This window comes from Haliotis rubra, unplaced genomic scaffold, assembly GCF_003918875.1.
Source record: "Haliotis rubra isolate DU_JTF1 unplaced genomic scaffold, ASM391887v1 Scf2, whole genome shotgun sequence".
Taxonomy (NCBI): domain Eukaryota; kingdom Metazoa; phylum Mollusca; class Gastropoda; order Lepetellida; family Haliotidae; genus Haliotis; species Haliotis rubra.
Genome location: NW_025766002.1, coordinates 1314693 through 1341081, shown reverse-complemented (window position 1 = coordinate 1341081; position 26389 = coordinate 1314693). Strand labels below are relative to the sequence as shown.

Here is a 26389-nt window from a genome sequence, read left to right as displayed (position 1 = left end):
GTTTTAACGACTAGGCTACCCCACAGCTCCTACCCTGAAAGAGCTAGAAAGAGTTCTTGCATATATTTTTCTAGGGTTTCAGACCTGTCAATTTGCCTTCGCGGCCGCGGCGGCTATCTTTGTTGACAATGGCAAGCTCGGTGGTAATGGCTTATCTGACTGGCTACTGTGAGAAGGCGAAGCCAGCAAAGGAAGGTGATACAATTATCGGGCCGAAGCCTAGATGCATTCAGGGTACTACAGTAGTGGAGATTTATTGAGATGTACACTCTGGAGATTATTTAGAATGCAGAAGCAAGGGCTTTTGTGCTACCATTGCAGCAGCCGATGGTAATATAATTTTCTGCCGGCCGACATTATAAGTAACAGTTAAACTAATGCAGAACCACATTCCTTTAGACCTGTGGATACTGCATCAATAAGTCATACATTTCTTAACGCGTTTTAATTGAAACAACTTACGTTCATAGCCGTAAAATTGTAACAATTTAGCAACATTTCTAACGACATCCATCTCTATAATAATATATTGGTTTTAGTCGAGATAGTAAATTTTTCTTCAGATTGTGTGATACATGCCTGAAACTTCAAATGATCTTTGATATACTTTTAGACTGTTATTTATAAACCCACGCTTGAACTCTTGTACAAGTGTTGCATGGCTACGGACATGGCTTTATATTTATGGCTACTTCAAGATGACACCTTCTAGCAGTACAGTGTTAATGTTTCACGGACACAACTCTTCAATTGATGTCTTGTACATGTAAATGACCAACGACGACGAGCCTCTAAACTGTTCGAAACTGTTTTCCTTTCAGTCAACTGTCAATATAGCAATCTATTCACTGGGGCACTAATTCCTATTTCTATTACAAGGATGTTTCAGAGTGAGTGAGTTGAGCTTACCGCCATCTTTTTGAACAGTATTGAAGCTATATCAGGGACAGTAAAGCCTAAAGGCAATTTCCAGGGTATATTTAACTAAGGGATGCAAGCTTCGCATGATTAAGGTAAACATCATCAAACGCAATACTTGTCAACGCAAGTTGTCAATTGGTAAATAAATCACAAAATATCAAGGGACGGTGGGAAAGTCTAGTGGTTTCCTCGTCACGTCGAAGATCCGGTTTTCGAGTACAAAGTGTGATGTCCCCTGTCGTGATATTTTTGGATACTTGTTAAAACCACACTCACTCACGAAAATGTAATCTATTTGAATCCGCATGCTTCTATTTTAATACCCAGACATCAACAGTAAGTAGGTGCGTGAGAGAGTGAGTAGGTGAATGGTTAATTGCGGGAGTGAGCGTGCTTTTAGCAAAACTCCAACAATGTATACGACACAGGCGACTGAATGACATGCATTACAGGATGTCTTATCACCTTATTGACTGTCTGATTCATCACCCATTGGCCTCGGTCTCTTTTACTTACCTCATGGGATCTTCACGGAAGGTTCACCTGATAAAACCCTCCAGATAATATCCAGACTCAAATGTATAGATCGATACACTATTTATTATTTTTATACATATTTCACCAAATTGTCGTAAATAACACCACAGTTGGCAAAAGCAGCCCATGACAAAAATATTTACAGAAAATCTGATGCAAACATATTCCTTGCACCTTTAATGTGTATCCCATCCTAGTTTGTTTAGCACCATCCAGGACTCCAAACACCACCATAGTATTTTGGGTTCGCTTTTGGAACAGGAGAAGGGTCCTGAGCAGGGACACGGGATTTCTTCCAGTTCTCCAGCCTCTTCTTCATCATGTCCAGTAGATCAGGGTACTTGGCTGAGAGGTCGAAGTGTTCGGTTGGATCTGCAGTAATGTTGTAGAGCATGAAGGGAGGGAACACTTGGTTATCAGCTTCATAGACACCTTCATCAATTCCCAAATGTGGCAAAGGAGCCCAACCATTGTGATCTCCTGGACTCCCTTGCATGAGTTTGAGATCTCCAAACCTGATAGCTGCTGCTTCCCTGTCGTCATAGATGTTGTAGACGAACTCATTCCGCTTGCTGGGTCCACCATTGATGAGCATGTCGTACTGACTGACTCCGTCCATGTTGGGATCTGTGTTTTCTCCACCAGCCAACTCCACCAATGTCGGGTACCAGTCCACAGCATGCATCATTCCAGTGTTGAGGTAGCCTGTCTTCTTCAGAAGGTTTTTACTGTAGATGAATCCAGTTCCTTTCGTCCCACCTTCCCAGAGAGTATTTTTGGCTCCCCGTAAAGGCAAGTTATTAGATGCTGTATATGTAGGCCCACCATTATCTGTTGTAAAGACCAACAGTAGATTGTCCATGAGACCGTTTTCTTCTAATACCTGAGTGATATTACCAACAGCTTCGTCTAACGCACTCACCATTCCACAATAGACCCTTCTGCTTATGGTTTCTATGTTCTTGTACATGTTTTCATATTTAGCTGGAACCTCAAGAGGTTCATGTACAGACTGGAATGGAAGGTACAGATAAAGTGGCTTACTGTTGTCATGACTTCTAATGATTTCAATAGCTCTGTCTGCAAACACATTAGCAGAATACGTTCCATTGGCGTCTCTATAGACAGTCTTGTTAAAGCGAAAATCCAGCCCCACTTCGCTTGATCTCTGATGGATGTGGGTAAAATACTCCTCTGCACCAGAGTAGTATCCAAGATAGGAGTCAAAGCCTCTCTCTGTGGGTGTATACTTCCAGTTACAGAAGCCAAGGTGCCACTTCCCAACCATGTGAGCATCATAGCCAAGTTGTTTCAGTTTCTGAGGAATTGTTGTTAGATTGGCCGGTAGGTGTTTTGCTTCGTTTACGGCAATAACGTCATCCTGTAGTCCAGTGTGATAGGGGAAATACCCCGACATAAAGCAGTTTCTTGAGGGTGAACACAAAGGTTGGACGTAGGAAGAGTTGAGGATGACTCCCGCTTTGGCCAGTCTGTCCAGGTTAGGTGTGATCATTTGAGGATTCCGATAGCCAACATCGTTCCATCCCAGGTCATCGGCGACAATAAATATAATGTGAGGTTTCTCTGCACATTCACAGAGAACTGAGGTCACGATAAGGCACACAAATGATATGTAATTCATGTTTATGTGCTGTGCGCGACAGAACAGTGTCGTATATAAGGGTTCTTCCAAAGATAACGTGACTCGCGAATAACTGTATTTTTGTCAGCTGGTATTCTTATCATCGGAAGGAATGCTTACATAGACACATTCCACACCACGCATTAAAGAGAGCAGTCTAGATTGAATATCTCGTGGCTAGAAGCCCCAGTATTAATTTTGTATTGCCATTGCTTTAGAAGGATATGATATCAGGTTTTACACCTTCACTATGAAAGCCATTGACACAATCGCTGTTTTCAAAGGATCCGCATTTACCCCAACGACTTTTACAGCTGGGTGCCATATGTTAAAAACCAAAACCAAAACCACAATGCAGTCAAAAAATCAACGACATATTTACCTACCAGTTTCTCAAGACGGGCTCCTCGCCTCCAAGTCCAGTATATGTTGATGTTACACATAATTTATAATAAATATATTGCCGGGCCCAGCGAATCAAAGTGTATTTTAACTTCTGCACTGCTTTGTGGCCCAGGATACGGCCAGGGGTGTTTAATGAGCACCTGGGATAATTTCCATATGGATTCTACAACACATGCTTTTGTAGTAATCAAAATCTTTGGACAGGTATTCCTTAAACTTTTTTCAACGATTTTGGAAGGGTTTGTCGCATATATTTATAGGCACCATTGTGTCAACTGACAATCATTATATAGATGTAACTGTAAGATGACGTACGGCTTTTATTAAACAACCAAACATTTCGATGAAATAATGGAATGGCATACTGATACACCACATAGCATCATTTGCGCAGAAATTGAATGTTGACTATAAATTATAGACTTGTCAATAGCTTGTCAAAGATATCTCCCGTCATAATTTTTATAACTATTTCCTATGTCTTTGCACAGAAAAATGTTTGTTGTCCAAATACAGAATATTGAAATGAAAGTTGGTTTATAAAGTATTTGTGAAGCAATTGGTCTTGATCAAGGTTAAATACACACATTCTCTTCAGTTAATATTACAGAGCACTAGATAAATATATGTGCTGCTTTGCCTCTACATGCACAATGTTTGTGACTTATAATCCCAAAACACCAAAAACTTTCTTTTGTACGTCAGTTTATTTTATGAAAACAACATGTATTGTCAGTTTTTTTGTTGTTGACAGAACTTTAGCTACTTAGATTCCATTTCCCTAAATACTGCTTGCACATGAGTACAGACCCAGAAATTATAAAAAAATAAAGTACAATAACAGACCAATACAGTGCAAAAAGATCCTGAAGGTTTCCTTCTGTAAACATAAATTACTCTCTGAATTCTTTGAGTGGTAGAAAAGGCATTTGTCTTTGCTTTGCTACGATTAAGATTCTACTTCAAAGAGACACAGAGGCACAGTGCATACGGTCATAACAATGTTAATGTTATGGGGAACACGCCTACCCGAGAAAAAACAAAAAGAAACTTGTATATATTGTAAGCGACTTGAACTCAATGGAATATAACATCTGCCACAAGCATACAATTCACAGGAGCACATATGTCCATATGTTTATAAAAAAAGATGTTTTGGAGACATTGAGTCAGGCCCTGTGCCGCCCCTGTGAACATTGTTTCAATTGTTTCACCATGTTTTAGCTTTGAGGGAGAGGAAACCCTGAGTAAAACATGTCTGAGAGGTTTACAACTTTGGGAAATACATGCGAATGGTGTCCATAAACTACCGAAGATAATGTTTCTGAGTTTTCTGGGCCAGTAGGAGATTCGATCCCACACGGCCAAGGGAAGCAAACTGCATTTCTTGGTCAAATGTAGTCCATTACAGACACAAACTGGAATGTCTTCTCTGCACTTCTACGTAGCCGCCACAATTAAAAATAACAATTGGACTTACAGGCTCACCGATCACCTGATTATTTGGTTTATTTACAGAGGGCCGTCACGCGGCACTCTGTAAATAAAGGGGTGTTCTTACTTACATTTTAAGGCAAACTGTACGAATTGCGATTGCTACCTGAAAGGCAGAACATTCTTACCCTTTTCGCAAACATCTCGTGTCATCACTGATTTTCAATGGTCCATTCATATAATTGTCACAGCTGCTGTGTCCTTTACACAAATTTAAGTTCTGAAATTATAATTACTCCAAACAAAATTCACAGCTGTTGAAATCTGCGGCAGTTAGTGATTGGTTTAGTTGTTTTTCCTGAGTTGATGGTTCAGTGAATTAGTGCAAAAATTGTTTTGCTTCGCTCTAAGTAGTTTTCAACCAATGGCGCGTAAATATAGTCATGTCGAAGCTGAGATCATTCATACACACATTCAAAAGATTTAGCATCCCTCAAATGGCAGACCCTCAAATGTTCGAGCATTTTCTTTATTTAACTCCCAGCAATATTCAAGACACCGATAAATAATCAGATCTGGACCAGACAATCTAGTGTTTGCTATCGCCAGAGTCCACCCACCGTTCTTGATAGGAAGGTATGCCTCTACCTTACCACATAGTCCCGTTTCTCGTTTTGTGCAACAAGCATTGATTGCTGAAGAATAATTCTAGCCCGTACCTTCATCTTGAAGCTCTTAATTGAGAAAGCACGTAATACCTTGACTCAGTAAACTACATCTGTACATTTAATAGTTATTTTTATTTATCCTTTAAGGATCATTCGACATGTTTGTGTATAACCAATGAAGTCGCATACCAATTTGCACCTCTTCCAATATCTTTTTACAGAAAATTAAATGTGAAGACAAAATCTGTAATATATGATATGTAACCAGTTACAGTTTGGATCAACACCACCCAGGACTCCAAACACCACCATAGTATTTCGGGTTCGCTCTTGGCACAGGAGAAGGGTCTTGGGGCGGGACACGGGATTTCTTCCAGTTCTCCAGCCTCTTCTTCATCATGTCCAGTACATCAGGGTACTTGGCTGAGAGGTCGAAGTGTTCCGTTGGATCTGCAGTAATGTTGTAGAGCATGAAGGGAGGGAACACTTGGTTATCAGCTTCATAGACACCTTCATCAATTCCCAGATGTGGCAAAGGAGCCCAACCGTTGTGATCTCCTGGACTCCCTTGCATGAGCTTGAGATCTCCGTACCTGATAGCAGCTGCTTCCCTTTCATCATAGATGTTGTAGACGAATTCATTTCGCTTGCTGGGTCCACCATTGATGAGCATGTCATACTGACTGACTCCGTCTATGTTGGGATCTGCGTTCTCTCCACCAGCCAGCTCCACCAATGTCGGGTACCAGTCCACAGCATGCATCATTCCAGTGTTGAGGTAGCCCGTCTTCTTGAGAAGGGTTTTACTGTAGATGAATCCAGCTCCTTTTGTGCCCCCTTCCCAGAGAGTATTTTTGGCGCCGCGTAAAGGCAAGTTATTAGATGCTGTATATGTAGGCCCACCATTATCAGTTGTAAAGACCAACAATAGATTGTCCATGAGACCTTTTTCTTCTAATGCCTCAGTGATATTACCAACAGCGTCGTCTAACATACTCACCATTCCACAATAGATCCTTCTTCTTATGTTTTCTATGTTCTTGTTCATGTTTTCAAATTTAGGTGGAACTTCCAGAGGTGCATGTACAGACTGAAATGGAAGATAGAGATAAAGTGGTTTACTGTTGTCGTGGTTCTGAATGATTTCAATAGCTCTGTGCATAAATACGCGTGTAGAACAGGTTCTATTGGCGTCTCTATTGACAGTCTTGTTATAGCGAAAATCCAGTCCTACTTCATCACGTCCTCCCCTTCGCGTGTGGTTAAAATAGCCTTCAGCACCAGAGTAATATCCAAGAAAGGAGTCAAAGCCTCTTTCTGTGGGTGTATACTTCCAGTTACAGAAGCCAAGATGCCACTTCCCAACCATGTGGGTATCATAGCCAAGTTGTTTCAGTTTCTGTGGGATTGTTGTTAGGTTGACCGGTAGGTGTTTCGCTTCATTTACATCAATAATGTCATCTTGTAGTCCAGTATGATAGGGGAAATATCCTGACATGAAGCAATTTCTTGTGGGCGAACACACAGGCTGGACATAAGAAGAGTTGAGGATGACTCCCGCTTTGGCCAGTCTGTCCAGGTTAGGTGTGATCATTTGAGGGTTCCGGAATCCAACATCATTCCATCCAAGGTCATCAGCAACTATAAATATAATGTGAGGTTTCTCTGCACACACAGAGAGAACTACAGTAACAAAAAGGCACACAGCTGATGTGAAATTCATGTTGTGTCTGGTGTATGCAGTGAAATACAGTCGTATGAAAGAGTTCAAAGATAACCTAACTCATGACTAACCCTAGTTTTATCAGCTCGAATTCGTGTCATTGGAAGAAATGCCTACGCCGACACATTCCATACTATGGTTATATCACACGTTAACTAGAACGTCATGATTGTATATGCAATGGCCTATAAACGCACAGCTAATTTTGTATTTCATAAGCACCAAATTATTGATGTCAAAATTTAATGAAACTTATGAAATGTATAAACACTACTGACATAATTGCTGTATGAAAGCAAGTGTATCACAAGGTAGTCGTATATGAGAGTTCTTTAAAAGATAACATAACTCGTGACTGGCCCTACCTTTTCCAGCTTGCATTCTTATCTTTAGGTTTGCCAGCACATTCCAAAATATGATTATATAACGTGTTAAATAGAACAGTCTAATTTTGTATTGTCATAATGATCAAATAATTGGATGCTAAAATTTAGTCCTTGAGAATGAAAACTATAGACATTGTCGCCGTATTGGAGTTTATGTAAACAAGTAGAGCACAAGGTTTTATATTGCATAATCTTTTATCCAAAAGTGCCAACCCAGTTTCTATGAATATGTTTTTTTATGTTACGAGATTGAATTTGATTTAAACGAGTCAATTCTTTGCCTTGTGATGCCTAAGTCCCAATCAGATATGATCATACCTAGGCCTGCCATATAAACGGTGAACAAATCCTCAAAACTGAACTCATAAACACCAAATCAGAACAAAAATCACCAAAATAGGAAAATAATTTTCCAAAACTGCAACAATTTCCTCTTAAACTGAAACAAACGCATCTGTAATGGGAAACTAATCGTTTGAAATGGAAACAAACTCGCGTATCAGTTACAAGAGCGCCAGAGAACGGTTGCCGAGCGTACAAAACGGCAGTCATAGCATCCGAAACAGCATAAATATCCTCAAAGATGGCGGCGAGGGAGACGAACAGGCTTTGGTAAATAATGTTTTTCGTCACTATGAGTCTAATGTTGAAAATTTGAAATCGGGATGTAGCGCATCAACCCCATATTGTAGTAAGCTTCAAACCTATGTTCTTTCTTCTCAGTGTCAGACTTGCGATTCTGCACAATGTTGTCCCTCGTTCTACCGAATAGGGTTTGTTGTCAACATATCATGCTACTGTTTCCATTTCCTTTTAAAAAAAAATGTACTATTTTTAAGGGAAAAAAGTAACAGTACATAATATGCAATTGCATAAAATAAAAGTTATTTGAAAACAAGAAGACAAAGTCATCAATATACCCCGCAATGGCAAAATACTCTTCATGAATATGTCTACGAGTTATGATTATGTCAAATGTTCTGGTGTGTATATAGAAAAGTGGAAGGAGAGTATTGAAAGGTTTTAGATTTCTGCTACGGAAAAGAACACAACCACAAATTTCAGTCAAACTTATTGCCATGGAAATGCCAAAAATATTTTATTCAGAATACCCAAACTACCAAAAGGCACCAGTACACCACCAGATGTATGTGCCATGTTTGGTGAAGAAACATTGAATGGTTTTAGAGTTCTGCTCCAGAAAAGAGCACAACCACCAAATTCAGTTTAAGTCAAACTTGTTGCCATGGAAACGCCAAAAATATTTATTTCAGAATACCAAACATACCAAAAGGCACCAGTACACCACAAGGCCAATCTATGTGCCACGTTGGGTGAAGAAATAGTGAACAGTTTTAAGTTCAGGTCCGGAAAAGAGCACTACTACCAAATTCAGTCGAAGTCAAACTTGTTGCCATGGAAACAAAAATAATTTATTCAGAATTCCAAAACTACCAAAAGGCTCCAGTACACCACCACACTTATCTATGTCGAAAGTCTGGTGAAGAAATAATGATCGGTTTCAAAGCTCTGCTCCGGAAAAGAGCACTAACACCAATTTCACTCAAAGTCAACTTTGTTGCCATGGAAACGCAAAAAATATCATGATCAGAAATCCAAAACTACCAATTGGCACCAGTTCACCACCAGACCTATCTATGTGCCAACGTTGGTGAAGAAATATTGAACGGTTTTAAAGTTCTTCTCCGGAAAAGTGCACTAACACCAACTTCAATCAAAATCAAACTTGTTGCCATGGAAACGCAAAAAATATTTTATTTACAAATCCAAAACTACCAAAAGGCACCAGTTCACCACCAGACCTATCTATGTGAGAAGTTTGATTAAGAAGTATTGAACGGTTTTAAAGTTCTGCTCCGGAAAGAGCACCAACTCCAATTTCAGTCAAAGTCAAACTTGTTGCCATGGAAACGCAAAAAATATAATTATTAAATCCAAAACTACCAAAAGGCACCAGTACACCATCAGACCAATCTATGTGCCAAGTTTGGTGAAGAAATATTGAACGGTTTAAAAGTTCTGCTCCGGGAAAGACAAATGTGCATGGACGCACGCACGCACGGACGCACGGGCGGACGGAGTGCATTTTAATATCCTCCGCAACGCGTTTTGCGGAGGGTATTAAAATGCACTCCGTCCGGCAGTGCGTCCGTGTGTGCGTCCGTGCACATTTGTCTTGATAAAAAAACACCTAAATACACATGTAGCAAAGCACTTTGCATGAAATTTGATGTCCCCTATCGCACTGTGTGCACAATGAAATTACTCGGTTTTTGCATGTTTTTTGACACCTGAAGTTCACACACCTGATATTGAAGATTGAAGAGCAGTTGATTATTCTGCAGCCTCTGATTGTTGTGGAAAACACGTTAATGCCACGTACGTACGTCATGCCACGGCTTACAGAGATTCAGCACGTGCTGTGGATATGCTGGAGACTGGAAGGGCCCAAACTGAAGTGGCCAAACATTTTGGTGTCTATCGAAACACCATCTCATCTCTCTGGAGACGTTTTCAACAAAATGGGAACACGAGAGAATTCCACGAGTGACGTCACGTCAGTTGCTTAAGCTGCATTGAGAAAATGCCATGCCAATGCATGCTTACCTGTCGGATCAAAATATCTGAGACCACCTCCGGCGACTTAAAAATCACATGCGCCGTGAGCCAGTTGAACCCACAACTGGTGCCCATCAGGAACCTTTGCAAGAGCAGAATGTCCAAGTGGCAGCAGACCCAAAACTTTTAATGGACGTCCGCGTGAACCTCGTTCCTCTTTTCGAAACAAACTCTTCCGGCACAGAACTAATTGGCCCCGAAATTTCTGCTTATCATTCTTCTTATTCCTCGTGTTGCAGATCTTTCTGAGAACCCTGTTTACATTTTGTTTAACTCTATTTATGAGGAAATTTGTGATTTACTTTTAGAGAAACGGAGCCCAATTAAACAACTAAACGTGTTTTTCCCCCAAAATGAAATTGATTTACTTAATGAAAACGTATTGCGGACTGTTCGCTACATGAAGTGAATTGTTGTGTCTATGCCGCTGCTCGAACTTTAGAGGAACTTCACACAGTTTCCAAGAAAAAGTATCTAATGACAATAACAAAAGACCAAAGAAAAACCGGTTTCTGGTTAAACTTACAAGTACTGAAACTAGCAAAAACCAGTTCCTGGACAGAGTCGTACCTTAAAATAGGATCGTCAGGGAACCAAGTGTCTAAAAGGCAAACGTCAATTTGGAGAAAACTAAAATTACAATTTAAGACAACGAAAGAAAAGGTACTTCTCCTAAATGTTAATTCCCTTAAGGCAAAATTAAAGGAAAAATTAGAAAACAAGAACAAAATTCTTTAAAATCAATGAAAACCACTTTTACAGGCAACTCAAAACAAAAGGTGATAGTGAACATGATAAACGACCTCCCATGGATGCCAGAGAAAGGTTCTGGAAACAGTAGTGGTCTGTACCCCGCGACTGTAACCTTGAGGCACCATGGGTCCGTGATTATGCGTATACAATGCACGAGAACATAGCTTGGTCGTTTATCTGCTACATCTCACTAGATTGCCTGAAAAGTGTAATCAAGAGGGTCCAAATCAAATACAGCTCCAGGGCCTGATGGCATTCGAAACCGGTACTGGAAACTGTTCCCATGTGTCCAAACACCATTACTGTACTGTTTCAATTCTCTCATGGACACAGGCGATGTTCCTCCAGGATTCTGCAAAATTCGCACAATAGGCTGACTGATCCTAAAAACGTCCGTCCTATAACCTGTTTAAATACACGATATAAACACTTCACAGGGTGTTTGACAAATCTCGTGTCATCATACTGCTCTTCTAATGATATTATTTATAGAGAGCAGAAGGGTGCAAGGGTCAACTTCTTGTGCAGAAAATGATTTTGGAAGAGTGTAAAACATACCACCGCAACCTCTCCATGTGCTGGATTGAATAAAAAAAACCCATATGGCTCTGTCCCTCTTTGTTGTATTGACCTCCCTGAGTGACTACTTGATTTACACAAGTCTTTAACGAGTTGCTGGTCGACTCAACTTGAGAAGTACTCGCAAGGGCAGGTGCAGACTTCAGAATCTATTCGAATCAGAAGGGGAATATTCCAGGGGGACTCCTTTAGTCTTTTGTTTTTGTATTTAAATTCTTTGAGCTTTCTGCTCAGTTAAGAGGAGGGTTACCATCCTGGACCTCCTCAGGACAGATCCCTAACACCTCTTAGTCATCTCCTTTACATTGATGACATCGAGCTCCTTGCCAAAGGAGATACCACTTTGAAAGAACAGGTTCTTCTTGTTGAATCCTTTTCTAATGATATTGGCATGATAATTAGACTCGACAAATGTAATACTCTTCTTTTGAAACGTGGCAAGGTAATTAATTAGAAGATAAACGTACTGTGTTTGAAATTAGATGAATGTTAGACTGAATTGATAGTCTCTAAATTTTATTTGAAGCCGAACATGTAGCGTGAGGTTTCAAATGATTAATTTAGAGACTATCAATTCGGTCTAACATTCATCTTATTTCCAAACACAGTATTTTTATCTCCATTCTACCATAACCGATTTAAAAACGAACTTTTCGTTCTGCGGAAGACACTGCCTAATCCGGCATGGAACGAGAGACGTATTGAACTCGTTTGTGATGGGAATGGTAGGGGCAGTTCGTATTCTTTTTGACATTGCAACATAGAAAAAAAAAAATCTGTCCAAAGAAAACAAACTACTGTTTATTCAATGCAATAATGTAATACCTAAGAGCTTGTGTTTTATAATCCCAACTCCACACGACCGAAACCAACCTATTGTTTTGTGTGCCGTGTTACTGTATCACCCTGGCCACACTATAATGGAATCGTCTGACCTACTTATTTTCTTGGAAGTAGGTGTTGACAGTTACGCAACAGTTTGAAATGGCGGACGAGCCAGTGTTTACATTTTGCGAAAGGTTGAAATGTGAAGTGATAGTGGCAAATACTTTACTGACTGTCGAATCTGATCCGTGTAGAATCGAAGAATAGATCATTTTCTGATCGACCTACGACCTGTAACTCATCAAAGACTGTTGATTTTTATGACGTGCCTCTACCCCGGCATGCGGCCAAAGAGTGACAGTGCTGCTTTGTGTACATGCGACTAACTTGGAATTCCTTGGAACATTGTTTTCATCATTTCGGACTGGATTGTGGCCAAGCTTTTCAAAGTGTACAAACATAGATCACCAGCAGTGACAGCCTTGCGGGGAAGCTGACAGAGAGCAGAATTCTGGTGGTTCAATTTTTAACATGTACCTTTTTAACGATGCAACGGGACATGATGGAGTATGAGTGGGTTACCACAAGACGACAAGACCGTCATGTTGTGCGACAGCAGGTACAGAATCCCTTCATGCAGGCATCCGAAACAGCGCGCCAGTACTGATACAGTACGCCGACGTCTTAACAGCGGGAACCTCCATTGCCGTAGAGCTTACCATGGACCTATCCTCACCCCACGTCATCGGCGTGAACGTCTACAGTTTGCCCTACAACACCATAACTGGTGATACAGGCAATAGAGAACTGTTCTGTTCACTGATCAGAGTCGGTACTGCGTATCAACTGCAGATGACAGAACAAGAATATGGCGACGACGTGGCCAGCGTTACTCAGACCAATGTGTTATGGAAAGAGACTCATGGGGAGGTGCAAGCAGCATCATGGTATGGGTGGAAGAGGTCTGAACCAGAGAGTGGGTCCTTGGGTGTTCCAGAACCTTGGTCCGGGGAGAGGAGGCGGCGCCACAGCGGTGCGCTACATCGACCAAGCTCTCAGATCCCACGTCATACCACATTTCGCACGGCACCGGAACAACATTTTCCACCATGAAAACGCCCGGGCCCATACTGCCAGAGCTACACGGGACTTCCTACAGCAGAACGGTGTCAACATTATGCAGTGGCTAACCCTTAGGTCCTGATTTAAACCCAATTGAACATCTTTGGGATGAAATTCAGAGGAGTCTGAATAATGTCATACCAAGGCCGAACACAGCCGATTTATTGCGCCATGCCTTTCTCAAAGTGTGGTTCCAGGCACCAATGGCCTTCATCAATCGATTGGTGCACTCCATGCATAGATGCTGTGCTGCAGTTATTGCCGCTCGTGGTGGTCACACTAGATACTGAAGTCAAGAGTCTGAATGGACTGCAAACGTTCGCGTAATGTCTTGAAATTGTGCTGAGTTATTCATTGATGTGTCAAGATATTGTACACAAAAAACATTTTTGATCCGCTTATTATGTCAATTTCTGTAATGATTTGATTACAGTGCCTATCTAATTTTGAATTCGTACTGATGTTTTTTTGCTGCTGAGTATATTATCAGCCCCTGTAGCAGTATCGTGAGCTTGTACAGTATGCTGCTAACTGAAAAGGAATTATTTCCTTATAACCTTCCGAATTATCTAACTGAAATTTATAGGTTTTTGCGGCTTTTGATACTGTTTGGAATTGAGGAACATAATTACATGAGGAAGAATGCTTTGCCAAAGTTTCACCAAGTGCTTTGTGCAATATCGGACATATTGGTTAACTATTAGTCTTCAAGATGGCGAATTTCAGGACCATCCTTACAGTATAGTAGGAATCGGTACAACTGACTTTGCTTTCAGCAGATATTTTATATGATTACTGAAAGGCTATGCCACTTTTATTGAATGTTCTATTGTCTCGACTGGCCATGACGATAAAGATGGCACTGAAAGATGTTTGTTGGGCAGTTACTGATTAAATAATGAAATATCGATACAACAATTAGAGAATATAATGGTATATTGATACACCAGTGAGTGTGAGAGTTTAATTTTACGCCGCACTCAGCAATATTCCAGCTATATGGCGGCGGTCTGTAAATAATCGAGTCTGGACCAGACAATCCAGTGATCAACAGCATGAGCATCGATCTGCGCAATTGGGAACTGATGACATGTGTCAACCAAGTCAGCGAGCCTGACTACCCGATCCCGTTAGTCGCCTCTTACGTATTGGTACACCAGGTAATGGTAACATTTGTACAGGAATTTAATGTTGACATTTAGTTATTAACTAATGGATAGTTGACAGTTAGTTCCAGATCAGTGATTAGTTAAATATGTCAGTTACAATATCTCATAACCCTCAGCAACGTGTTTATACAGAAACTCCTTAATTTGATTTTGATGTCGAAAGAATACAACATAAATGAACGTTGGTTAGAACATATTTTCATACCTGCCATCTCTCATGTATTTGGCCTGAGATTTATCACAGTACAACTCATGTCACGCTCTCGAGAAAAAAAAAATGGGTTCATGTGAAACATTAAAATATAAATCCGTTAAAAATCACACAAATAGGTCTGAACGCATCCTTTTCAGTGATGTTTCTGAGAAGGCAATTTGCATTGATGCGTTGGCTTCATGGGCTTCAGGACCCGGTCGGAGACGGCGGCACTTGGACCCCGGGAATTTAATCTTTTTCTCAGTAGCCGAAGTGTTTTCACTTTCATAATGTTTCAGTGAAGGTGATGCAGAGTGTGTTGTTGCCTGGCTACGACTAGTTTCACATTTTATGGCTAACAGTACAGTGTTAATGTTGTCACGGACACTGATATCTTCAACTGATATCTTATATATGTTCTAAACAGCGACACCAACGGCGAAGAGAAGCTGCCACTAACACCACCAAAGATTCGAAACAGTTTTCCCTTCGGCCAATTGTCAAAATTACAATCAATACACCAGGGCACTAATTCCTATTTCTTCTACAAGGCTGTTTGAAAGTGAGTTGAACTTAACACCGCCCGTTTGAACAGTATTGAAGCTACTTCACGGTATGTCAGGGACAGTAAAGCCCAAAGGAATGGATATTTTCTTAATATAAAGGACCAAAGGCAAATCTACTTATCGATCGAAGGACAGCTAAGAGATGCAAACTTTGCATGACTAAGGTACACGTGCTCCAACTTAATACTTACAAGTTGCCAACTGCTAAAACAAAACATCTAGGGACGGTGGGAAAGCCGATGGATTAAAGCATTTGCTCGTCGAGTCAAAGACCGGATTTTCGAGTACAAACTGTGAAGTCTATTTTTTATGTCCCCTGCCGTGACATTTTTCGATAATTGTTAAAACCACACTCACTCACGAAAATATAATCTTCTTTAAATCCGCTTGCTTCTATTTTGATATCGAGAAAAAAGTAAGTAAGTGTGTTTGTGCATGAGAGTGAGAAGGTGGTTGATTGCGGGAGTAACGCGCTTATTACATCCTATGGAATCTTCACGGAATGCTCACCTGATGAAGAAAACCAGATAATATCCAGACTAAAATGTATAGATCGATTATTATTTTGTTTATTATTTTCATACATATTGCACCAAATGTTCGTAAATAAACACTGCGGTTGGCAAATGCAGTCAATGTCAATAGCATTTACAGAGAATCTGTTGCAAAAATATGTCTTGCACATTGAATGTGTGTACCATCTTAGTTTGTTTCAGCACCATCCAGGACTCCAAACACCGCCATAGTATTTCGGGTTCGCTCTTGGAACAACAGAAGGGTCCTGGGCCGGGACACGGGATTTCTTCCCGTTCTCCAGTCTTTTCTTCATCATATCCACAAGCTCAGGGTATTTGGCTGAGAGGTCGAAGTGTTCGGTTGGATCTGCAGTAATGTTGTATAGCATGAAGGGAGGGAACGTTTGGTTATCAGCTTCATAGACACCTTCATCAATTCCCAGATGTGGCAAAGGTGCCCAACCGTTGTGAATTCCTGGACTCCCTTGGATGAGCTTGAGATCTCCGTACCTGATTGCAGCTGCATCAATCTCGTCATAGATGTTGTAGACGAACTCATTCCGCTTGCTTGGTCCACCATTGATGAGCATGTCGAACTGACTGACTCCGTCCATGTTGGGATCTGTGTTCTCTCCACCAGCCAGCTCCACCAATGTCGGGTACCAGTCCACCGCATGCATCATTCCAGTGTTGAGGTAGCCAGTCTTCTTGAGAAGGTTTTTACTGTAGATGAATCCAGTTCCTTTCGTTCCCCCTTCCCAGAGAGTAGTTTTGGCTCCCCGTAAAGGCAGATTATTGACAGCAACAAATGTGGGACCCCCATTATCAGTTGTAAAGACCAACAATAGATTGTCCAAGAGGCCTTTTTCTTCTGATGCCTGAGTGATATTTCCTACAGCTTCGTCTAAAGCACTCACCATTCCACAGTAGATTCTTCTCTTTTGGTTTTCAATGTTCTTGTACATGTTTTCATATTTAGCTGGAACTTCAAGAGGTATATGTACAGACTGGAATGGAAGGTACAGATAAAGTGGCTTACTATTGTCGTGGTTCTGAATGATTTCAATAGCTCTGTCTGCAAACACGTGTGCAGAATAGGTTCCATTGGCATCTCTATAGACAGTCTTGTTATAGCGAAAATCCAGTCCTACTTCACCATGGCCTCCCCTTATCGTGTGGTTAAAATATCCTTCAGCACCACAATAACATGCAAGATAGGAGTCAAAGCCTCTCTCTGTGGTTGTATACTTCCAGTTACAGAAACCAAGATGCCACTTCCCAACCATGTGAGCATCATAGCCAAGTTGTTTCATTTCTGAGGGATTGTTGTTAGATTGGCCGGTAGGTGTTTTGCTTCGTTTACTGCAATAACGTCATCTTGTAGTCCTGTGTGATATGTGAAATATCCTGACACGAAGCAGTGTCTTGAGGGCGAACACAAATGCTGGACATAGGAAGAGTTGAGGATGACTCCCGCTTTGGCCAGTCTGTCCAGGTTAGGTGTGATCATTTGAGGGTTTCGAAACCCAACATCGTTCCAGCCTAGGTCATCAGCATCAATATAATGTGAGGCTTCTCTGCACACACAGAGAGAGAACTACAGTCAACAAAAGGCGTTACAATGATAACTTTAATACTGAAACTGTTAAGGATGTAGCTACTTTGGAGTCTGACTATCACTACAAAAAGAAACCGGTAGGAGGGGTCGTCTCAAAAGCAAAACCCGGACGGGTGTCGCAGACGGTGGTTGGGGTCGGACTGGGTAGATATCTGGATAGAGATACCAGCTAAGATGAGATAATCCTTTAGGGGAATTACACTGGGGAAGTAAACGGCATGTCATAACAATTTACAAAAAATATGCAGTCCCAGGGCCCCGTTCCTCAAAGCGATCGTAGCGCTAAGGTGATCGTAACTCCCATACTTTAACATAGACTTACGACTGTCGTAGCGCTACGATCGCTTTGAGGAACGGGGCCCTGTTGATCTTCGGGTGGTCATGCCACATATATATTTTGAGACATAAAATACGATGGTTTGATTTAAGCTTTTCTATGGGTATCATACTCTTTCACATAAACCTTATGAAAGAAAGACACACAAGATGTTAAATGAGACATATTCAACTCACATGAAAAAGAACAAATATCTTTGAGATGGACCCTTGTACCTCATGCATCTCATGCAGCTATACGTATTTTTTGCCCGATTGTACGAGTAAACGTGCTTTCTGGATATCCAATTAAGCATCCCACTGACGCCAAGTTAGGCCGATGTGGATTATTGCGACATATACTATTTGCAATTGTGTAAATCTTAGGGATACAGAGTAACAGCCTAAAAACAGTTTTTTTTCTATTTCCGACAGTACTTTAGTCACACTCCCATTCTCCACTGCCGGTGCAGTTCTTCGGCATGGGTCATTGTATTGCGTCTTACGAGATTAATTTGGACTCGGTCATCATGGTCATTTGTCTTTTCCAGTCTTCAGGATCCTCTGCTTTATCGATGTCCGAGGGCTTCCTCACAAGTGGACTAACAACTGCGTGGTAAATGTTCAAGTAAGCACTGACAGGACAGGATGTTGCGATGGGACATCCCTTCTCCATGTATACTATACCATTGTTCTGCCATCATGTATTTTCTGAAAGTCCGCGTCTTGACTTGTGAAGAAAAGTTATTCTAAATCAGTTCAGAACACTTATGTGCGCATATTGCATTTATGAAAAGTGTACCCGTATATACTTGGCGGCTTCGCAGCACGTGAACATGCGTCCCAGAGCTGTAGAGATATAGTTTGAAGCACGTGCTTTACATGTGCATTCTAGTATGCCGGGGTATGATCGCTTGCTCGTACCAATAAAACACTTACCTTTCGGTTCAGATGGTACTTATTTAGTGCTCCTGTGTATGCTTGCACAGAGTTTGACATCAATAGACCAGTAGTATAGAAGCGAGTGAGTGTGTGAGTGAGTTGGAGAGTGGCTGGTGAGTGAGTGAGTGAGTAAGGTTTTATTCCTACGATATAAACATACATATCAGGAAGACAACTCTTAACAGCGAATTATAGCGCCTTAGACGACCTGTCCCACTGGGTGTTTTACCATTTTATTGATTGTTTGTTTAAAGCCACACCCAACAAATTCCAGTTATGTGACGGCAGTTGTCCGGACGCGATTTGTTTACAAACAACATCATGCAGCTGTAAATAGAAGCGACAAAACCCTTTCCACATCCGTAAGAAAGGGATAGGGTTTTGTCGGTTCTATTTCAATATTAGAGTCTTGACCAGACAATCCAGTTATTCATATCATGAGCATCAACCAAGTCAGTAAGTCTAACCACCACATTCTCGTAAGTCGGTGACAGTAACGGTGGGTCAGTAACTGAAATCACAATCATCAGCGAAAGTCAGCAAGGCTGACCGTCTCACTTCTTAAGTCACCCCTTACACCAAACAGGACAACTGGTAATTTGTTGACGAAACACATCTTTACTTGTATCTAACTTTCTACATTTTGGTTTCAAGGTGTCACCAACAAATCCGAATAAATGATCAGAAATACGAATCTAATTGCAGACAATCAAATGCGAAAAAGTCTATCTTGGATATTTAATAACTATGCCGAGCACTTTTAATTTGTATCCCATCCTAGCTTCTGTCAACACCACCCAGGACTCCAAACACCCCCATAGTATTTGGGGTTCGCTTTTGGAACAGGGGAAGTGCTTTGGGCCGGGACACTAGACTTCTTCCAATTCACCAGCCTCTTCTTCATCATGTCCACAAGCTCAGGGTATTTGGCTGAGAGGTCAAAGTGTTCTGTTGGATCTGCAGTGATGTTGTAGAGCATGAAGGGAGGGAACGCTTGGTTATCAGCTTCATAAACACGTTCATCAATTCCCAGATGTGGCAAAGGAGCCCAACCATTGTGAATCCCTGGACTGCCTTGGATGAGCTTAAGATGTCCGTACCGTATTGCAGCTGCATCAGTGTGGTCATAGATGTTGTAGACGAACTCATTTCGCTTGCTTGGTCCACCATTAATCAGCATGTCGTACTGACTGACTCCGTCCATGTCGGGATCTGTGTTTTCACCACCAGCCAGCTCCACCAATGTCGGGTACCAGTCCACAGCATGCATCATTCCAGTATTGAGGTAGCCCGTCTTCTTGAGAAGGTTTTTACTGTAGATGAATCCAGTTCCTTTCGTTCCCCCTTCCCAGAGAGTATCTTTGGCTCCTCGTAAGGGCAGGTTATTAGCAGCATCATATGTTGGACCACCATTATCGGTTGTAAAGACCAACAATAGATTGTCCATAAGCCCTTTTTCTTCTAATGCCTTCGTGATATTGCCAACTGCTTCGTCTAACGCAGTCACCATTCCACAATATACCCTTCTGTTTTTGGTTTCTATGTTCTGATACATGTTTTCATATTTAGTTGGAACTTGAAGAGGTTCATGTACCGATTGGAATGGAAGGTACATATAAAGTGGCTTATTGTTATCGTGGTTCTGAATGATTGTAACAGCTCTGTCTGCAAACACGTATGCAGAATACGTTCCATTGGCATCTCTATAGGCACTCTTGTTGTAGCGAAAATCTAGCCCCTCTTCATCATCGGATGGCGCTTTTATGTGAGTAAAATAGTCCTCAGCACCAGAGTAATATCCAAGGTAGGAGTCAAAGCCTCTCTCTGTGGGTGTATACTTCCAGTTACAGAAGCCAAGATGCCACTTCCCAACCATGTGAGTATCATAGCCAAGTTGTTTCAGTTTCTGTGGGATTGTTGTTAGATTGGCAGGAAGGAACTTTGCTTGGTCAGTCCCAATAACGCCATCCTGAAGTCCAGTGTGATAAGGGAAATATCCTGACATGAAGCAGTTTCTGGAGGGCGAACACAGGGGCTGGACGTAAGAAGAGTTGAGGATGACTCCCGCTGTGGCCAGTCTGTCAAGGTTAGGTGTGATCATTTGAGGGTTCCGAAATCCAACATCGTTCCATCCGAGGTCATCAGCAACTATGAAAACAATGTGAGGTTTCTCTGCACAGTCACAGAGAACTGCGGTCAAAAGGAGGCTTATAGCTGATGACAAATGCATGTTGTGTCTAACATGTGCTTTAAAACGCATTCGTTTATAAGGTTGTTTCAAAGATAACATAACATGTGACTAACCTTACTTTTGTCAGTTTAAATTCTTATCTTTGGAAGGAATGCTTACATCGACACTTTCCAGACGATCATTTTTTGATGAAGCACAAAATGGAACAGTCTACATTGTACTTGCAGAAAACAATTTTGATTTTGGTTTGACTGATGTGCTGATTCATTGGATGTTAGGATTAAGCATAATGATAATTATTATGGATATAAAACTTCTTTTATTCTGTGGAGGCGACGTTTCGACATAGATTCTAATGTCGTTGCCAAGCAAGTATATCCATAAAAATTGTCATTATTCTTCATCAACTCAACTTCTAAAAAGCCCATCAAAGAAATGTTAGAATTAGTCAGTGAATATGAAATATATTGACATAAACGCTTAAGTAAAAACATCCGTCTTCACCGCTACTGTGTTGTTGAATTGAGTAACTTAATGTTTGATTCTAAAAAAACCTTGCATTTAAGAAAACCTGAACTCATAATGACATGAAGCTCACGGAAAGACGTACGACACCATGTTTCAAATGTGAATAACTTATCCAAAAAATCGTTGTTCTTTTTAAAGTAAATCTTTTTACACGTCACTCTAATGCTTTTCACTGTTTCTAAAGTTGGGTTGAATATAGCGGATTTTGGTCAGAGATAAAATACACCTTTTGTGGCATTCAGGATGACACAGAAACAAATTTGGAATATTGCTAAATCGGCGTAAAACTAAACTCACTACCTCAATTGAAAGAGAAAACTAATTATGACCTAATCAGTGCAGAAGGAAATGTGATACATGTGGTTTGACCTTTGGCATGTGAGTTTGTTCAAAATTGCCTCTGTTTACCCAGCAGAAAATGGGTACCAGAGGGATAAGTCATGTGACTTTTAACCTTCTGACGCCTCACAGGCAGCTTGGGTTATCAAAACGCACTTATAATTACTATTATTTTAGTACCACCAAAATGATAAACGTATGACTGGATGACCACATGAATCCCCTCATACGTTTCATATTTAGTATTTGATATGTGCGTAACGATTCAAAATGACTAAAGACACTCCCTAAGATTGCAACACAAGTGGGATGACTTCAACTAGTCAATAGTCAACTCTCCAGCTAAGACGAGCATCTTCAGACTCGAGCCATTACATTTTACAACTACTCAGGTGCAGTCAAGCATACTCTTTCCACCAAATTGTAATAGAACATACACGATTCTGCAATCTTTTCAGGGAAACATATTCAAATTTGACGCATCATTGAGAAAGTAACATAATGACCTGTTTTGATTTGTACCACATAACCCTGTCTCTGTCCATGGGGAACAACTGACATGCATTTAAACCTTTTCTGTACATTATAGCATCAGAATCACTTCACTTTTACACTTGATTGTCTGGATTGTTGACACCCTCCGTCGCATGGCAGGAGCGCTGTTGTACGACGTGTGCGAAATTGTAGCAAATTGTGTGCGTAAGGTGCTTCTGGTAGGGACTGGCAAGCCTACTCTTTTATAGAAGCCTACTCTTTTATAGAACATTTGGTGTCATCACTGATTTTAAGTGATCCACTCAAATAGTTACTCCCGCTCACTTTCATACTGCTTAGTATATGTGCTTATTATACAGTCGGAAACGTGAATGGACATTGCCTTTAATAGATATATTTAACACTGTGTGGCTTCGGACAGTACAGTATTTACGTTTTCACGCGAACACCTGGGGTCATGGCTGATGTTCAGCGATCCATTATTTTTCGGTGCTATTTTGCCTATTACACCAGAGGGAATCTATTTCTGAAGATAGTCAAGACAACGTATTCTTTTGTACCATATCTATATTGTAATTATGGAAATGTTTTTTGTCGATTTTAGTTACAGTTTAATGAATATCGAAATGATATATAACTGGCCTATATCACATATTTTGATCCTAAACTTCAAGAGCACCAAAATATCATGAAGGACAGAAAGGCGTGGCAGATTACAGTGAGTCTTTATCATGTATTGTCGTTTTTTGTTCACTGTTAGATGTATGTGTTCCATGAAATCCGTTACGTTTGTGTCCATGTCTGCGCGACATTGATGGTAGCACATTAGGTGAGTGACACGATGACGCATCCTCACACTTGCTAGTTGTCCGTTTCTCAAGCCTCGGAAATACATGAGCCCACCCGAAGCCTTTAACGATGTTACACATCTAGCATTGTTGGATTCATTCAGACATTTATGGATAATATATTGTGGATGCATATTTATGAAAAAGATACCTATATTTCTGTGACCAAAAGTTCATTTATGGTAGGGGCGGTGGGGTAGCCTAGTGGTTAAAGCGTTCGCTCGTCAAGCCAAAGACCCGGGTTCAATTCCCAACATGGGTAAAATGTGTGAAACCCATTGGTGTCCCCGCCGTGATATTGCTGGAATTTTGCAAAACGTGGCGTAAAACCATCATCACTCACTCATTTGTGGTAATGGAAGGTATCCGGGTTACATTCAATTATGTTTGATCCATTCTTGTAATCTTTCTATGTTCACTATTTTAGCATTATTTATTTGATGCAGTTGAAACTCGATTTGACAAGTAGCTGTGACCGTTGGTATTTTATTATGCATTAAAATGTATTTTTGTGAGACATCAACACCACCCAGGACTCCATACACCACCGAAGTACTTTGGGTTCGCTGCAGGCACAGCGGTAGTGTCCTGTGGTGGAACACGAGACTTCTTCCAGTTCTCTAGCCTCTTCTTCATCATTTCTAGTAGATCAGGATACTTGGCTGAGAGGTCGAAGTGTTCGGTTGGATCTGCAGTAATGTTGTAGAGCATGAATGGAGGAAATGTTTGCTTATCAGCTTCATAGACACCTTCATCTATTCCCAGATGTGGCAAAGGTGCCCAACCACTGTGAGCTCCTGGACTCCCTTGCATGAGTTTGAGATCTCCGTACCTGATTGCAGCTGCTTCTCTCTCGTCATAGATGTTGTAGACGAACTCATTTCGCTTGCTGGGTCCACCATTGATGAGCATGTCGTACTGACTGACTCCGTCCATGTTGGGATCTGTGTTCTCTCCACCAGCCAGCTCCACCAATGTCGGGTACCAGTCCACAGCATGCATCATTCCAGTGTTGAGGTAGCCCGTCTTCTTGAGAAGAGATTTACTGTAGATGAATCCAGTTCCTTTCGTTCCCCCTTCCCAGAGAGTATTTTTGGCTCCTCGTAAAGGCAAGTTATTGGCAGCAACAAATGTGGGACCCCCATTATCTGTTGTAAAGACCACCAATAGATTGTCCATGAGACCTTTGTCTTCTAATGCCTTAGTGATATTTCCCACAGCCTCATCTAACGCAGTCGCCATTCCACAATATATTCTTCTGTTTTGGTTTTCAATGTTCTTGTACATGTTTTCATATTTAGCTGGAACTTCAAGAGGTATATGTACAGACTGGAATGGAAGGTACAGATAAAGTGGCTTACTGTTGTTATGGCCCTCAATGATTTGAACAGCCCTATTAGTGAACTCATTTGCAGAGTAGATCCCATTGTCGTCTCGAAAGGCAGTCTTGTTGAAGTGAAAATCAAATCCCTCTGTACCGTTACGATTCAGAGCCATGTGACTATAATATTCTTCATCACCAGAGTAATATCCAAGGTAGGAGTCAAAGCCTCTCTCTGTAGGTGTATACTTCCAGTTACAGAAACCTAAATGCCACTTTCCAATCATGTGAGCATCATAACCAAGTTGTTTCAGTTTCTGTGGGATCGTTGTTAGATTGGCGGGAAGGAATTTTGCTGCGTCTATCGGAATACCGCTATCTTGTAGTCCAGTGTGATAAGGGAAATATCCCGACATGAAGCAGCTTCTGGAGGGCGAACATAGAGGCTGGACGTAAGAAGAGTTTAGGATGACTCCCGCTTTTGCCAGTCTGTCCAGGTTAGGAGTGATCATTTGAGGGTTTCGAAATCCGACGTCGTTCCATCCGAGGTCATCAGCTACGATAAACACAATGTGAGGTTTCTCTGCACACTCACATATTACAAAAGCAAAAACAATAAATACAGCTCTTAGGAAACTCATTTTGCTTCTGCTCAGTGTGGTACAGTGTGCTTCTATTTAAAGGTTTCTATAAGATAACACATATCATGGCGTGCCTGGGTGACACATTCTTTTAGATTACCAGCTGGATATTTCACCTGTCAAGACGTACCCCACAGAATCTATGCAAATGTTAGGAACAAAGTGTATTTACAAAACCTATGTATCATAGCAACCATAATACATCACGTTGCATGGAATAAGAACAAAAACGCGGGAAAGCTGCACTTTACGGGTCCCCGACCCGGAAGTAGAAATGTATTCTATATAGCTCGTTTGATTGGAGATTTCAGTGGGAAGTGTGTGAGGTTTGACAGTGGTAGTATCGGGAAGCGAAAGGATTCCAGTCGGAGTGAGGGGTATGTGTGGCGTTGTTCGAATAAAAAATGCAATTATAAGATTGTAGCAAAGCGTGATTCTTGTTTTTTAAATTATCATTTGTCCGTTAGTAAATTTATGAAATTGACATTTTATTGGGTTTATCAAGTGAGAGAGAATTTTGTGAAAAAGCAGTTGCGTCTGGGGTCGGATCATACTTTAGTTGACTGGTTTAATTATTGCAGAGATGTGTGTTTGTTTGTGATGGAAGAGGAGAATGAGATGATAGGTGGGCCAGGGATTGAAGTGGAGATTGATGAGAGTAAGTTTGGGAAGCGCAAGTTTCATCGAGGAAGGCGAGTGGATGGTGTGTGGGTGTTTGGGGGTATCGAGAAGGAAAGTAACAGGATGTTTTTGGAAGTTGTAGAGCGTGATGCGGATACCCTTTTGAGAAAGTAGGTGCGACTGGAATCAGTAATTCATTCTGATTGTTGGAAGGCGTATGCCAGACTGAATGAGATGGGATATGAGCATGTGACAGTGAATCATAGTAAGGAATTTGTGAATGCAGAGAATGGTGCGTGTACCAATAAAACTGAGAGTACGTGGAGAGCGGTGAAAGCGTCCCGGACCGGTTATGGAACTACGAAAGGATTGCATGATAGTTATTTTGTTGAGTATATTGTGATGAAAAAGTTGTTACGTTGTTCCGATGATCCTTTTGTTACATTTTTTAC

General features: G+C 41.1%; 5 protein-coding genes and 1 long non-coding RNA gene across 6 annotated transcripts; all 6 read right to left on the bottom strand.

Moving 5' to 3' along the window:
* Positions 1 to 1501: 1501 nt before the first annotated feature.
* On the bottom strand, positions 1502 to 3100 carry LOC124275252 (arylsulfatase B-like). Its single transcript, XM_046710732.1, has one exon. It carries the CDS (start codon positions 3098 to 3100, stop codon positions 1661 to 1663), a length of 1440 nt encoding a protein of 479 aa, XP_046566688.1. The 3' UTR covers positions 1502 to 1660.
* Positions 3101 to 4751: 1651 nt separating this feature from the next.
* Positions 4752 to 12509, bottom strand: LOC124275220. Its single transcript, XR_006898238.1, has 3 exons — positions 12293 to 12509; positions 11024 to 11028; positions 4752 to 4763 (listed from the first exon to the last, which is right to left on the bottom strand). It is a non-coding gene; the product is annotated as an uncharacterized LOC124275220 (long non-coding RNA).
* On the bottom strand, positions 5721 to 7345 carry LOC124275219 (arylsulfatase B-like). Its single transcript, XM_046710706.1, has one exon. The coding sequence runs from the start codon at positions 7328 to 7330 to the stop codon at positions 5888 to 5890; it is 1443 nt and encodes a 480-aa protein (XP_046566662.1). The 5' UTR covers positions 7331 to 7345; the 3' UTR covers positions 5721 to 5887.
* A 3766-nt stretch (positions 12510 to 16275) lies between the features above and the next one.
* Positions 16276 to 18687, bottom strand: LOC124275251 (arylsulfatase B-like). The gene is given in 3 exon segments (XM_046710731.1): positions 16276 to 17390; positions 17393 to 17655; positions 18518 to 18687. Coding segments are annotated over 3 exon segments (1548 nt in total).
* Positions 18688 to 19551: 864 nt separating this feature from the next.
* LOC124275323 (arylsulfatase B-like) lies at positions 19552 to 21204 on the bottom strand. The gene has a single exon (XM_046710820.1). The coding sequence runs from the start codon at positions 21181 to 21183 to the stop codon at positions 19741 to 19743; it is 1443 nt and encodes a 480-aa protein (XP_046566776.1). The 5' UTR covers positions 21184 to 21204; the 3' UTR covers positions 19552 to 19740.
* Positions 21205 to 23824: 2620 nt separating this feature from the next.
* Positions 23825 to 25337, bottom strand: LOC124275218 (arylsulfatase J-like). Its single transcript, XM_046710705.1, has one exon. It carries the CDS (start codon positions 25314 to 25316, stop codon positions 23874 to 23876), a length of 1443 nt encoding a protein of 480 aa, XP_046566661.1. The 5' UTR covers positions 25317 to 25337; the 3' UTR covers positions 23825 to 23873.
* Between the last annotated feature and the right edge of the window lie 1052 nt (positions 25338 to 26389).

What these genes read in the sequence shown, in the direction of transcription:
- LOC124275252 (XM_046710732.1), bottom strand. Translation starts at nt 3,100, where the DNA reads ATGAATTACATATCATTTGTGTGCCTTATCGTGACCTCAGTTCTCTGT.
- LOC124275219 (XM_046710706.1), bottom strand. Translation starts at nt 7,330, where the DNA reads ATGAATTTCACATCAGCTGTGTGCCTTTTTGTTACTGTAGTTCTCTCT.
- LOC124275323 (XM_046710820.1), bottom strand. Translation starts at nt 21,183, where the DNA reads ATGCATTTGTCATCAGCTATAAGCCTCCTTTTGACCGCAGTTCTCTGT.
- LOC124275218 (XM_046710705.1), bottom strand. Translation starts at nt 25,316, where the DNA reads ATGAGTTTCCTAAGAGCTGTATTTATTGTTTTTGCTTTTGTAATATGT.